This window comes from Periophthalmus magnuspinnatus, chromosome 10, assembly GCF_009829125.3.
Source record: "Periophthalmus magnuspinnatus isolate fPerMag1 chromosome 10, fPerMag1.2.pri, whole genome shotgun sequence".
In the NCBI taxonomy this organism is placed as follows: domain Eukaryota; kingdom Metazoa; phylum Chordata; class Actinopteri; order Gobiiformes; family Gobiidae; genus Periophthalmus; species Periophthalmus magnuspinnatus.
In genome coordinates this window covers 32,074,460-32,087,498 of record NC_047135.1, presented here as the reverse complement: position 1 = coordinate 32,087,498, position 13,039 = coordinate 32,074,460, and the positions used below count along the sequence as shown (strand labels likewise).

General features: G+C 40.1%; 1 protein-coding gene across 17 annotated transcripts in view; it reads right to left on the bottom strand.

The window, feature by feature from the left end:
• map7d3 (MAP7 domain containing 3) overlaps positions 1-13,039 on the bottom strand; it is an 18,318-nt gene extending 5,279 nt beyond the window's left edge. For 3 of the 17 annotated variants that reach the window (XM_033973824.2, XM_055224904.1, XM_055224905.1), the window contains exons 1-11: positions 12,932-13,039; positions 6,276-6,377; positions 5,845-5,925; positions 5,414-5,577; positions 5,216-5,321; positions 4,638-4,721; positions 4,042-4,149; positions 3,647-3,748; positions 3,346-3,444; positions 1,905-2,030; positions 424-563 (exon numbers count right to left, since the gene is read on the bottom strand). In XM_033973824.2, coding sequence (XP_033829715.1) covers positions 424-563; positions 1,905-2,030; positions 3,346-3,444; positions 3,647-3,748; positions 4,042-4,149; positions 4,638-4,721; positions 5,216-5,321; positions 5,414-5,577; positions 5,845-5,925; positions 6,276-6,377; positions 12,932-12,977 — 1,158 coding nt within the window. In that variant the 5' untranslated portion in view covers positions 12,978-13,039. The remainder of the gene's footprint in view (positions 1-423; positions 564-1,904; positions 2,031-3,345; positions 3,445-3,646; positions 3,749-4,041; positions 4,150-4,637; positions 4,722-5,215; positions 5,322-5,413; positions 5,578-5,844; positions 5,926-6,275; positions 6,378-12,931) is intronic. The other 14 variants (XM_055224911.1, XM_055224913.1, XM_055224906.1 and 11 more) reach the window with 13 other exon arrangements.

Below are 13,039 nucleotides of genomic sequence, written 5' to 3'. Positions count from 1 at the left end.
TGGGTCTGCTTTGCATAGTCCGTCTCTGTAATCAGGCCACTGTGATGCCTTTGTCTCATGTGATCACAATGTGAGCCTTCTCTGCTGCACAGGAGGAGGACTGGAGCCAGTCACCACAGGCTACCCAGTAACAACCCAATGATGGCTGTGGTGTTGTCAGGAGTCTACAATAACCCAGTAAACTTCAGATTCACATAAATGAAAGCTTTATCAAACCCTTCTCTCCAGATATTTCCCTATAGTTAGCATCCTGCATACACTTGCATACAAATGGAGCGGTGCATGAATTAGTAGCAATTTTGGACAATTTTGTTGGAAAACATACATTTTCTGGGATGCATTTTGCTATTGATCACAAAATAGGAAAATCTTTCAAAAAGAACCAGAGTACTGAACCAGACTGAACCAAATGTGTGCTAGTACCATTGAAGAATCAAGGGCTCCATCGGCGGACACAGAAGTGCTCATTCCACTCTTGTGTCGGTCACTGCTGCGGCTCCGGACGGGCCCGCGCGGTGGGTGCAGTGGGCTGGCAGAGGCTGAGCGAGGACACAGGTGACACTCTGGTAAAGGACAAGTCATCGCACAGCCAGGGTAGGGGAGGGAGGGGGCAAATTGTGGACAGCAAAGCAGCAGAGAGCGAGTAAAAGGGGAATGCACAGGGAGGAGCCAGAGACAGAGGGATATAAAAGAGTTTACAGGATAATGGAAAGTGGCAGGAAAGTTCATTTTTTGGGGATAAGAGCACAAAAAGAAAGCCATTTGTTAGATAGAGCATGATAAGCAGGCAGCAGGTTTAAATGGGTCTGATTGAGCTGAGCAAAAATCACACATGTAAAATCTCCAAACGCAGATCCCAAAGCTTCTAGGCACATGAAGAAGACAACACAACCTTCAGTTCAGGAGCTACACAGAAAACACACATTTACACACAAATGCAGATTAGTCCACTCTGAGTCATCAACTTAAATGATAAATTCTTATTTCAATAGAACAAATAGAACTTTCTATTCTTATGACAGAGGCAACAGGTTTCTAGGTAAAAGAGGATTGTAATGCAAATGGATCCCTTACTGTATAAAAACAATAGGCAACAGTTCTCTTGTAGCCAAAGGGCAGCATGAGCAGTAAGACGGTGAATCACTGTTGTCTCCAGGCTAAAAGCCTGCTGTGTCAGATTGAGAGATTAGCCCTGATAATCCTTAACCTGGAGAACTGTCCCTGTCCTGGTCCCAAGTACTTTCTGGATCATTTAGGTATTTAGACAGCAGCTGTCAACAGTCAAAGAAATGATACGAGCAGAAGTCATACACAAGTCAAAATGTCCCCATGAACAGGAATGCTCCTTTACAGTGACAAAAAAGTGACCTACAGAGGACAAATCAAGTATGTTTTATCAATGACTATTGCCAATTTAAAATATATATATTTTAAAAGTCTGCCTAACGCTACCAAGAAACAATGTAAGTGTGTACCATTATCTATGAAATAATTCTGATGTACCAGAGTCCCACAGCTAAGCAGCTTAAGACAAATCTTTCAGGACAGTCAGCCTCCTCAGGTACTGCAGGCTACAGGCTACCTGACTCTACTACAGTGTACAGTTATGTCCAGTCACAGAGTGCATGTGAGCTGAAGGGCAGATGTGTCTGCACCGACTGACCATGCAGCCTCACATGACACTAGTTTAGAGCAAATGACTAGCATGTGTACTACACACAAACAAGAACAAGAGCCCTGCACTAAAGAGGTACTTCTATCACAATGTTTCAACTGTGCCAGAAAGCAGAAGGGTCTGCAGAGGAGCAATACATTAAAAAAAGGATTGCTCTAGTTAGAACTATAAACATTCTGTCAAACACGAGTCTGTGCCATCCTCCCTCCTATGTCTATGTAGATGTTACCTGGAGAATCTGTTCCTTCAGCGGACAGGGCAGCAGCACTCTTGCTCCTAGCTAGTGAGGCCTGGGTGGGTGTGAGCAGGCGACTAAGAAGCCCTTCATCCACAGGGCTGGCCGGTGGCCTGCGAGCTACACGGCCAAGAAATAACCCCCCAAACAAGAGAGATAGAAAAGACCCAGAAGAAAAAGTGGGGTAAAGGAGGAGAAGACAAGGGAAACACAAGTGTGTTAACTTTGAAAAGGTCACCATGTGATTTAACATAGATTCAGATTCAGCATCTAGAAGTTAAAATAGTCTTACATGGGTCCACATCAACATGTCTTTGCTGTAACCCAAGACTCAAGAGCGGGGAAAGGACACCATGGAAGAGTATCTAGTTTCAAAGCTGAGTATATTAAAAGTAGTATTACAGAGCTGAATTAGATAATCAGGTCAAATCAATGGGCCCTTTAGTTGTAGAGTTGTACCGACAACTGAGGGGGAGAGACATTCATGAACATCAAAGAGACAATACACCATTTTACAGGGGAGAAGCAGACCAAAGGTGTACGCCAGATAATGGTGCACTTTGTAAAATAAAGTAAGTTTATCGAGGAATGTAGAAATTATAGTGTTCTGCTGAATGCTGCCACAGACAAGAAAAAAATACAGCTGTGTATTTTTTTTTTTTTTTTTTTACAACACTCAAGCTTTCTAAATTGTACACTCCACTAAAGGGCAGGTCTAAGTGGGTTTTGAGATGCCTTAAATTAGCAGTTACGCTGCTGTTGCTGTATTTACCTGATTTCATCACATAAAACACATTTAGCATTTGACAAAACGATACATTGAACATTGAGATGATAGAAAGGCGTTGCTGTTAGTTCTGAAAGAGTGAATGTTAAATGGTTGTGATTAGAGATGCCGCAATAATGGTATCAGGACCGATCCAGAAAGATTTACCACATCAATTTTAAATTGTCTGCGCAATATTGTTTTCACTATTGTTTCCATATATATGTGTTAAATAATTAAATCATCATGTTCATTTGGTTTTAATGAATGTTTCAACACTGGTATTGATCAGCATTGATATCAGGACTGAAAAAGCTGGATCGGTGCATCTCTAGTTGTGATGCAGAGTGATGACAGCTAATGTCTGAAAAGAAGAAAACCATCAGTGTCATGTGACAAAAGACACCATGCTGTGTTAGGAGACATTGCAACGCAGGACTGAGGATAAAATACATGTTAGAAAGCACATCAACTTGCACAATTATTTAGGAAAGTGACAAGAGACAAGATGAAGGATATTTGAAATGAAAAGAAATCTGAAGAGTAAGATGTCTCCATGAGACCAAAAGGTGTTGAGAAAATGTGGATTAACCCCGCCAAGCTCATGAGCAAATGCATGCTAGTCTTAAACGTAGAAAGGCAAAAAGGTTGATTGTTCATGCCAGCCACCTTGATCATCCGTTGTTCCCTTATCAGGTTTGGCAGGGCTTTGTGGTCTGGCCACACTTACTCGAGTAAGGGAGGAGCTTCTCATCTTCATTGAACGGCCTACACACATGACACTGTTATGGCTAAACAAGTCAAACCCGGTTACATATCGACCTATATCAAGAGGTTAATAATTCAATTCAAAACTGATAAAACGTTTTGTAAATTTATAGTCTGAACTGATTTGTTAGACCGTGCTATAGACTAGCATATGCTAGACTATATGTTATTGTTAGTGTTAAAAAAGTGGTTTCTTTTGCACCTGTCTGCTCCACCTTAGGTTTTTTGATGTCCTCCTTGGTGACCTGTGCAGCATTACGGTTGCTAGGCAACCGGTTACAAGATGAACTTCTGGCTTTAAAACCTGAGACACAATGACGAAACACTGCAATCAAATTTGGCACACAAGTACAAACAATATGGCTATCACTGGATTACCAACTGGTTGTAATCCGAAATGGAAATCTGACTTAAGTCAGACCCAGCCTTTTACTAAGGCTGCGTTGCACCAACAATGTAACATCAAAATCTTTAAAATGATCCTTGTTAATGTATCCCAGCCTAACAATTGATAACACTGAAAGGGTTAAACACAACTGTGGAGAAAAAGGAATAGAAAGGGAGAGGAAGGACAACACAAAGCTGAGGAGGACTTACTCTTATCAGGGGATTTGCCAAGGGCGGAGGAGGAGGAGGAGAGGCGTTTGTTGATACCAGCCTCGGACAACTGCTTCAGGTTGGTGGTGGATGTGGAACGCTTGTCCACTGTGAGGGAGGAGGAGGAGGAGAGACAAACAAGGGAGGGAGGGTTTATACTGGAGGTTGGGTGATAGAGAGCCATTTGGGTGCACAAACAATAGGGACCCAGTTCAAGAATGAACACAAAACCCTATAGCTCAACAAACCGGTGTGCTCCCAACAATGTGCTTAGATAAAAGACAATTAAAGTGGCAATGTATCATGTTTTCTTTCAGAAACTTCTTGTATTAAGAGTTAGTAAAAACAAATATCAGAGCACTGACATGTCACATGCTTCTCGATCACATCAGGCTCCTGCCAACAACACAAAACCAACATCACACCAAAACCAACACTACTAACAACATATCCAGCATACTAATAAGGTTTGCCCTGGCCAAAGCTCATGCTGCAGAGAAACACTGTTAGTGAAAATAGTCTGGTGAGTGTTGGGATAAGTGAGGAAACTGTAGTAGTCTAAGTGCCCGTGCCAGTCCAAACTATCAAAATAAAACCTTGTCGACTCCGCGGGGGTTTTTCTGGAGAGGCGGAGGAGATTACTATAGTTACTGGAGATGAGGCGCTGGCATCAGAGTCTCCTGTAGGGACACAAATCTCTCAGGGATGAACGCTACAATACAAGGCAATTACATGTACGTGATGCACAACCTCCACTGAAAGAAGTGGTAAAAACAGATATATAGAAGTAATACTGTTAATTATAGAATGATCCACTAATTAAGTCCTATAATTGAAAACATTTTGTCCAAATAACCAAATAGGAAATCATATTAATAGGTTGTGTTCACTTTCTAAAATGTGACGTAATAAGAATTTAAGATGGAGAGCAAGTTCCAATAAAGTCCAGAGACGATTCATACATTGTGCCAGTTTTTCAGATGGAAAGGCCCAGTAATTACAGTGACACTAACCACAAATCAGGACAAAACCTCAGCATTTTGTCTTCTGACCTGTCTTACATCTCAATTTGAAACAATGGGGAGTATAAATAATAATACTAAATAATCTTTATAAAAAATGTCAGTTCAAGTTCAAGTCCTCGTTGTCCCATGTGTGTCTTCAAAGCACTTGCCTGCTCGTCCATCTGAGTCCTGCCCTCCCCAGGACCATCTATTCTGTCTCTGATCCACTCTTTGGCTCCGCTCTAGTGTCCTCAGCATCACTGCTTTATAGTGTTCCTGGGAACCACAGACAATTTCATTTGCTCAAAGTATGAAAAATAAATAAATAAAGATAAACTATTTGTTAGGTCCACGTGAGCTATGAGTACCTTTTCCTCTTCCTGTTTCTGCTTCCTCTTCTCTTCCGCGGCCAGTCGCTTCTGCTCTTCTTTCTTCCGTTGTTCCTCCACTTTTTTCTGCCGTTCTTCCATTTGACGTTCCACTTGTATCTTAGCTTTTCGCTCCCGCTCCATAATCTGGGACTCTCGTAGAGCTTTTTAAAGATGGGGAATAAGAGTGTGTTACTCTTTGTGCAAAAGAACTAAGCATTTACTTTAGATCTAGTTCAGTGATTCCCAAACAGTGGCACATGTACCGCCAGGTGTATGCAGAATGAACTATAGGGTACGCACAGGGAGTTTGGAAGAAAAAAAAAAAGTTTGCCATCAGTCGGGTGTATGCGTGTACATGGCTGCATTAAGTTTGGGAACCACTGATCTAGTCCACTTTCTTAAATGGAACACAAGTTGTATATGCTTACCTTGTTGTTTATCTGCTTCCTCTCTTCTCTCTCTTGCTACTCTCAGTTTGTCGTCTATTCTTAATGTGGCACCGTCAATAACTGAACAAGTACAGACAAATAAAGGAGCATTTGGACACTGACAGTGACAGTGTGTGTTGTATTGCTGCGTCAGCACGTGACTCATTCATGAGTTTCGTCACCTGTTATGGTAATAAGCTGATGACTAAAGACTAGCTGTAGTGAGCCCTGCGACACGAGCAGAGCGCAGACAGGAGCAGAGCGCAGACAGGAGCAGACATTGGAAGAGCATAGACAGGAGCTGAGCATAGATAGGAGCAGAGCATAGAGCACAAACAAGGCCAGAGCGCAGACAGGAGCAGAGCACAGACAGGAGCAGAGCACAGACAGGAGCAGAGCGCAGACAGTGAGTGTGGAGTGGAGTCTTTTACCTGGTTTACAGCCCTGAGCTTTAGAGACAGTGTTGGCTGCAGGCACAGGACTGGTGCCTGTGAGGCTTCTCCGCTCCTCAGCCTGGGCCTGCGCTGCAGCAGCTGGAACCAAAACACAGCAAGAAAATTACAATCACACCAAAGACCAGTACAGCAACTCTTGCTACATTTTTATTTTAAATTCTATTTTATTTGCTCCCCAGGCTGATCTAACGGATTTCAAAGTACAGAACAATCCAGCTATTGATCCATGTGCACGCCCTACTCAGAGCAGCCTGGAGCCAGTACGCCATACATTGTACTCTGTCACAAGCTCAGTGAAACAGGCTGTTGTAAAACACCTTCAGGAGCAGCACTGTGAGCTTCCAGGAACAGGGCTCATGTGAACTACTCTTTGGGCTACAGAAAGAAATTTACAATAAAAAAACAGTCATTCCCTCTAAAATAGGTCAGAGAAAGCAGAGAGAGCATCATGGTACTGCCTTGTAGCCTCTGGGATCCACACTGCTCCTTTCTGTATTTTCTGATCAAGGCCCTTACAGTCTCAGGCCAAACAGATGGAAAGTGATCATCTCTGATTGGCTACTTGGCCAGTCAATCACACCCATTTGAACTTTGGGCATGGACTCTAACTATGCATCTTCGCATGCAGTCTTGGTTGGCCAGACAAATTGCATTTTGTTGAAGTTATTTCAAGGCAAGACTAAACTAACCAGGCAAACAACATATGAAATGTAATGTGTGTACCCAGTATGACAAACCAGCTGACAATTACCAGAGTATAAACACATTTTCATTCAAATCTCAGCGAACACTTTATTCAATGTTGAGAATGCATGAAAAGAACTCAAACCTCAGGAGCTCCATGTAAAAATAAGAGAGGTTTGGAGTGAAAGATGCAGGAAGGAACAAGGAGGATGTGATGAAGCATTATGAAGCTTAGAGTCAGCCGGATCTCTTCCTTGTTTTCCACTGTGTCAGACAGATCACACTGAGCTCAGAGTCATCCAGGTGGACATTCTGATTATTAAAGTCTTCAGAGTCGTCTTCACCCAATAAAACCTTTACTCATTTTACAACAAAGCAACAGATAACATTTTTCTGGAAAAAACTTTTTGGCCTAACAACAATAACACGGAGTTCCATATTTTTAATTCCAATCGTATCATAGCAACCAAAAAGCCAATCCGGAAAGAGGCTCTTGAAGGTAATGCCCCTTCTTGCTTAGCAACACTGTCACTCAAACCTGTTGCTAACACTAGCGGGAGCAACCTCAGGGAAAGCCTCATTGGTCTGTTATTAATGTTCATATCTTGATTTACACTCAAAATAGCAAAATAAAAACACCAGAATCATGCAGCGCAGATTTATAGAAGTATTTTAAGACCAAAATGACGAGTCTGACAGCAGCAGTTTGGGAGACAGGGACCACCGTTTTTCAATAGAAAGTGAATTAGAACCAAAATTGGTGTAGCTGGACGCTCACCCATGCTCAGTTCTTATTTGGAACGTGGTGGCTAGCAGGTTAGCTACGTCCATTTATATATACAGTCTATGGCACATGTGTCAAACTCAAGGCCCGGGGGCCAAATACGGCCCTCCACATCATTTTATGTGGTGACAGGGTAAATTAAAAGGTATGATGTCTCAAAATCTCAATTTATCAGGAGAAACACAGTTACACAGCCATATTTTTACATCTAGGAAAATGCATATGCAATATTTGAAACCTGAATAAGTAATAAATACAGAAATAGTTAATTAACAAGTTATAAAATTTGTTTGATTAATTTTACATCTGGCCCTTTGAGAGCAGCCATTTTGCTGATGTGGCCCTCGATGAAAATGTGTTTGACGTCCCTGGTCTATGGTGTGATCCAACAGTAAAAACAACAACATTAAGTGCTGTGACCTCAGACTATGGCATTGTGGGTAATCCTGAAAGCTAAGTGATCTAATGAGGAGGAGAGCAGATCATGTATCCCCATTGCCCGTGCTCTGCTTGTGGTCAAAAACCTTTGTCTCACATTACCCTCTCTCCTCCGTCTCTGCACATCCAAATGCACAAGTCATAAATGAGTAATCACAGAACTGCTGCTCTGTGATGCACATCTTAAGGCCCGTCGTAACAAACTTTACCACTACAGAATAAATGTGAAAATATCATATCGGAGACCATTTTATATCAACCTTATGCGACTGATGTCATCACCATTCCCTGGGGTGTGATGCTAACTGGAGGTTTTGCTCTGTCTGACGGTCTATTACTCAAGTTTGACTTTAATCTGAGCCTTGTTTTAACAAACACACATCTGACCAGAAAGAGCTGAACTACAAAAGGTGAGATGATTTGTAATTGTAAACAAGCCTCTCACACATAAAATTACAGTCACAAGGTAGCTAGCATTAGCCAACAGTTTTTCAGTTAACCGCTCTACTCTTTTAGTTGAACATCAAACACCTCAACAGGAGCATGGACACCCACACTGATCACAGACTCCAAACATGTGTTGTTTAAATTCATTTTGTATTTTTTCTTGAGTTTTCAGACAATCTTAAAACTTTTTTATAACGTTTGCTAATGCGCATTGTCTCCATGGTAACTGCTGCACATTCCACCATAGGCAGTAAAAGACACATCCAGTCTGATAAATATTTAGTGATTTCATTTTTATCAGCTCTTTCTGCAGCATTTTTATCATTATAAACTAAATACTAGTGTTGTCACAATTAGGCTTGAGACGGTACTGAAATATGGTGTCATGACAACGATTATATCACAATAATTATTTAAGTTGCTGGCAGTTTAAAAATATTATGGATGTGAATAATTATAATTGTAATTATAATTAACAGGGTTCATATTTAAACTGTTATAGTACTGTACAACAATGTTCTAGAAGAGATCAACATGGAGAAGTTGCTTTATTCTGCAGATTCTGGTGATGTAATGCCAATTATATTTATTGCCGATTATAACGATATCCCATGAACGATTATAGTCTACCCTCTTTATCACAATAATCCCTAGTCACAATACTAAAATTTCAGATGGTTTTGATACTAAGGAAGTCACTCAATACTCGATACCACAATATCACGATGACTAAAAGTGCTGTTTTTTTAAGTAATAGAATGTAATTTTCATATACAACATATTAGTACTTTTTATCTTTGCATGAGGTCTTTTATTTGCCCTAAAGCTCAAAATCATAGTAAAATAATGTCCTGATTTTTTCAATAGCAAATGAATCTCCAGTAATAAGATACTCATTCTAGTTTCAATATTAGATTTAGTATATGCAAAACAACATTCACAATTAGAGATCAACCGATATGTTTTTTCTTTTTTTACCCAATATTTTAGGTTTTGATCATTTTCTCCATAAATATATGATCTGAAATTAATACTCACATAAATATATACTATAATTGCTACCTACTGCTTTGGATAATTGAACTATAATAAGGAAAAATAATCTCAATAGAAATAATTTTTTGCCATCAGAACCCTGTTTTGCCACTGACTGATAATGGAGCAGTTTAATCTCAATTTGAGAAAGGCATCATCGCAGTAGTGTGTTAAAATAAAGCTTTATGCCACAATCTGTCAGCCCAAACCAAATATCGGCCTATGCAGGTATGATGATACGCAAAAAAAGGAGTATATCAGCAGTTCATCTATATTTATTATCTATATTATTAATATTTCATGCCAAAAAGTGCAGTGTATACCCAATTTATTGAACAATACAGTAATTACCAGAACAGGCCTAGACTTTTCTCATATTAAATATCAATGAGATGCAGTAAATGAGCAGGAGTTTGTGTGACAGCTCCATTAGCAGTACTCAAGCACTTACAGACAGGACTGTGCTGATGGAGCTGGCTGAATGAGTCATGTTTGTAGGAGACTGTATGGGGCAGGTGTGCTGTGGTCATAGACATGCAAAGAGCCCTCACACATCACTTCATCACTATGGAGATCCTCGTCACACACAAATCAAGCTCCCTCCTCCCCACAAGCTACTATAAGAAAGAACAACCATGTTTGTACAATGCAACCTACAAGAAATAGATTTTCTTTCCATTAGTGAAAAAATTATGCTCCCCAGGAATTAAATAAACTCTTAGATAGAGCTGAAACAAGTGAACTAATTAATCGCAACTGATCAATAATTGAAATGATCGTCCTATTTTAAGATATATATGATTTCTGAAAGTTCTTATCGAATAAAATCAAATTGAAAACCATGATAAATGAAAGTGATTCTTGACTAGACCCAAGAACTCACTGCATTACAACAAAAATCTGCATTTTAACAATATTCACTTGATCTGCCTGATGTGTATTAAATATTAATGGCCTATAGGATGTTGTGATGTCATATGAAACCCAGCAATACCTTTTAATATCGCACAACATCATTGCTTTAATACTTGAATATTAAAGACTATGCTCATTTTTTAAATTTTGCATAACTCAAAATAACAATGTTTATGCATTGACAACCATCTGCCATCTCATTGTCCAACACACCTATTGCCAATACAATAGAATACGTCAATCCTCTTTCAAATTAGATGGGACATTCTCTTTGGACTCAAATTTATCTTTGCCCTGAATCTGTATGGTGCACACTGCAGTCACTGAACAGGAAGTGCTAAATAACAAGGGTAAGAGGTCATTTACCACCCAAGCCAATTTCAACAAACTTACCAATCGCACACAATCAACAGTCAATGCAAAGATTAGATTCATCTGTTTTAAGCTCTATCATATTTACTGTATTTCATTTGCACACGTTCCACACAAGGCTTCTATGGGATTACTTAGTGGTAGCGTGCAAAGGTAAGCCTTAGCTATTTGAAGTAAGTTAAAGATGACACAGGCTTTCTCCTTGATCTAATAGGCCCAACTTCACGCCTTTAAAACGATTTCATGTTTAACTAATACCCAGCATTTTAGAGTAAATGAAGATATAAAGTACGAACTCAAATACTGTGATGCCAGTCTGAACTTGAAACAAATGATTCTATTTTGCAATTCAAATGTGAGCATGTGCACGGACTACTGGATTTCATCACTAAAGAATAAAGCATGTAGTTCAGGGCATAGCACAGTGTGTAGAATTAAGGCAGGTCCATTTCCTCTTTCGGTTAAATTCAACCAACTCTGAAATATTTCTCATGCTTTTGATTCAGCAGCCTCTACAGCTGACCAGGGCGGCCTTGCAGAGTGACTTTCTGCAGACTCCTCCATTGTATGAGCTTGCACAAATTCTTGTGGAAATGTCTATGTACAAATCCAATCTTTTTCTATTATACTCAAAGCTTCACTCTCACCCAAAGAATCTGCAGGATTGTCTGAGGGAAACTTGCAAAATCTGAAAAACTGAAGTCAAAAGCACATCCCCAACTTAGACTGAACAGAGACATTTTTGTAGAACCACAAGTATGGGTGGATGAGAATTCCAGTTCAAAATCTGAAAAAGTTAGGAACAGGACGAGACGAGACAAGACGAGCACTGTCAGATATATATTATTGCCAGAAGTAAACCAAGCAGTCGGTGTAGTGATGATTCAAACTCATTTGTATTTCCAGAGGAGCATGTAGAGAAACGATAACATGTATGTGTGTGTGTGTGTGTGTGTGTGTATATACACACACATAAAAAATCCGACTTGTCTTAAGACAAAAACGTAGTGTTAAAGTAGTTCCACACTAAATATGCATGTTACTTCAAGGTATGTAAAGATGTGCGTTTCCTCGTCACTATACCACAACAAAACTATGTCCTGTCACAGGCCTGTCTCTCCAGCATTATCTTAAATTCAGGTCAGACATTGTTGTGATGTTCCCTCTCTGGGCAGTGAAGGGGGTTTGCCATACGTCAACATAAGCAACTGCACAGATATAATGTTCACTGATCAAATCACAGAGTTAAACAGTGACATTTACACATGGACTATCACTTTAGAGACTGCTCTCTTTAAAATGTGTCACAAGGCAAGTTTAAACTTGATTATGCATGATCATCGTGAATAAACCTAGTAACTAAGTAACTAAGTAGAAACAGTTTCTGCTAAATGCACAGTGTGATAAACACTGAGCAGATCAGCATCTACAAAACAATAAAAGATGCCCTGGCCTGAACAAAATACAGTCAAATGGGAGTCATTCATTCACTTTGGGCTCACGTACATTTATGGGAAACGCCTATCGCCATCACAAAGCAGATATTATACAAAGGCTGGGCTGATGGATGAAATGGTCTGGCTGTTGAGACATTATTGTCTCATTTGGACACAGGGACAGAGTCATAAAGTGATGCGCACTGAGCTAACGTTAGTCTCACGAGTCTCTTTATGAGAACCGGCTCTTTCACAAAGTTACAACTTTATCTAAGATGAACAAACTTCAAACCGACGAGAAGTTAAATAATGACAGAATAGCACATGTAGGTGCATGAATAAATAACTTTTGGTCTTTTTAAGTTCAGCCTTATAGACTCGGTCTGGTGCTACTTGCTAACCGCCTTTATGAGGAGCCGGTTTAGCCGCGCGCTGAGGGGCAAATGTAGCACGAACATGTCACGATAATAAGACAAATAGAAGCATAAAACATTAAACATTATCATCAGCTTTAAACTCACCCATCTGGGCTCGTAAGCCTTTAAGAGTTGTAGCGCCATCCGCCATTTCTGTGAAGTTTTCCTTTCCTGTTTTTTCTGACCCAGGGGCGCGTAAAGCGGCGCAGCCGG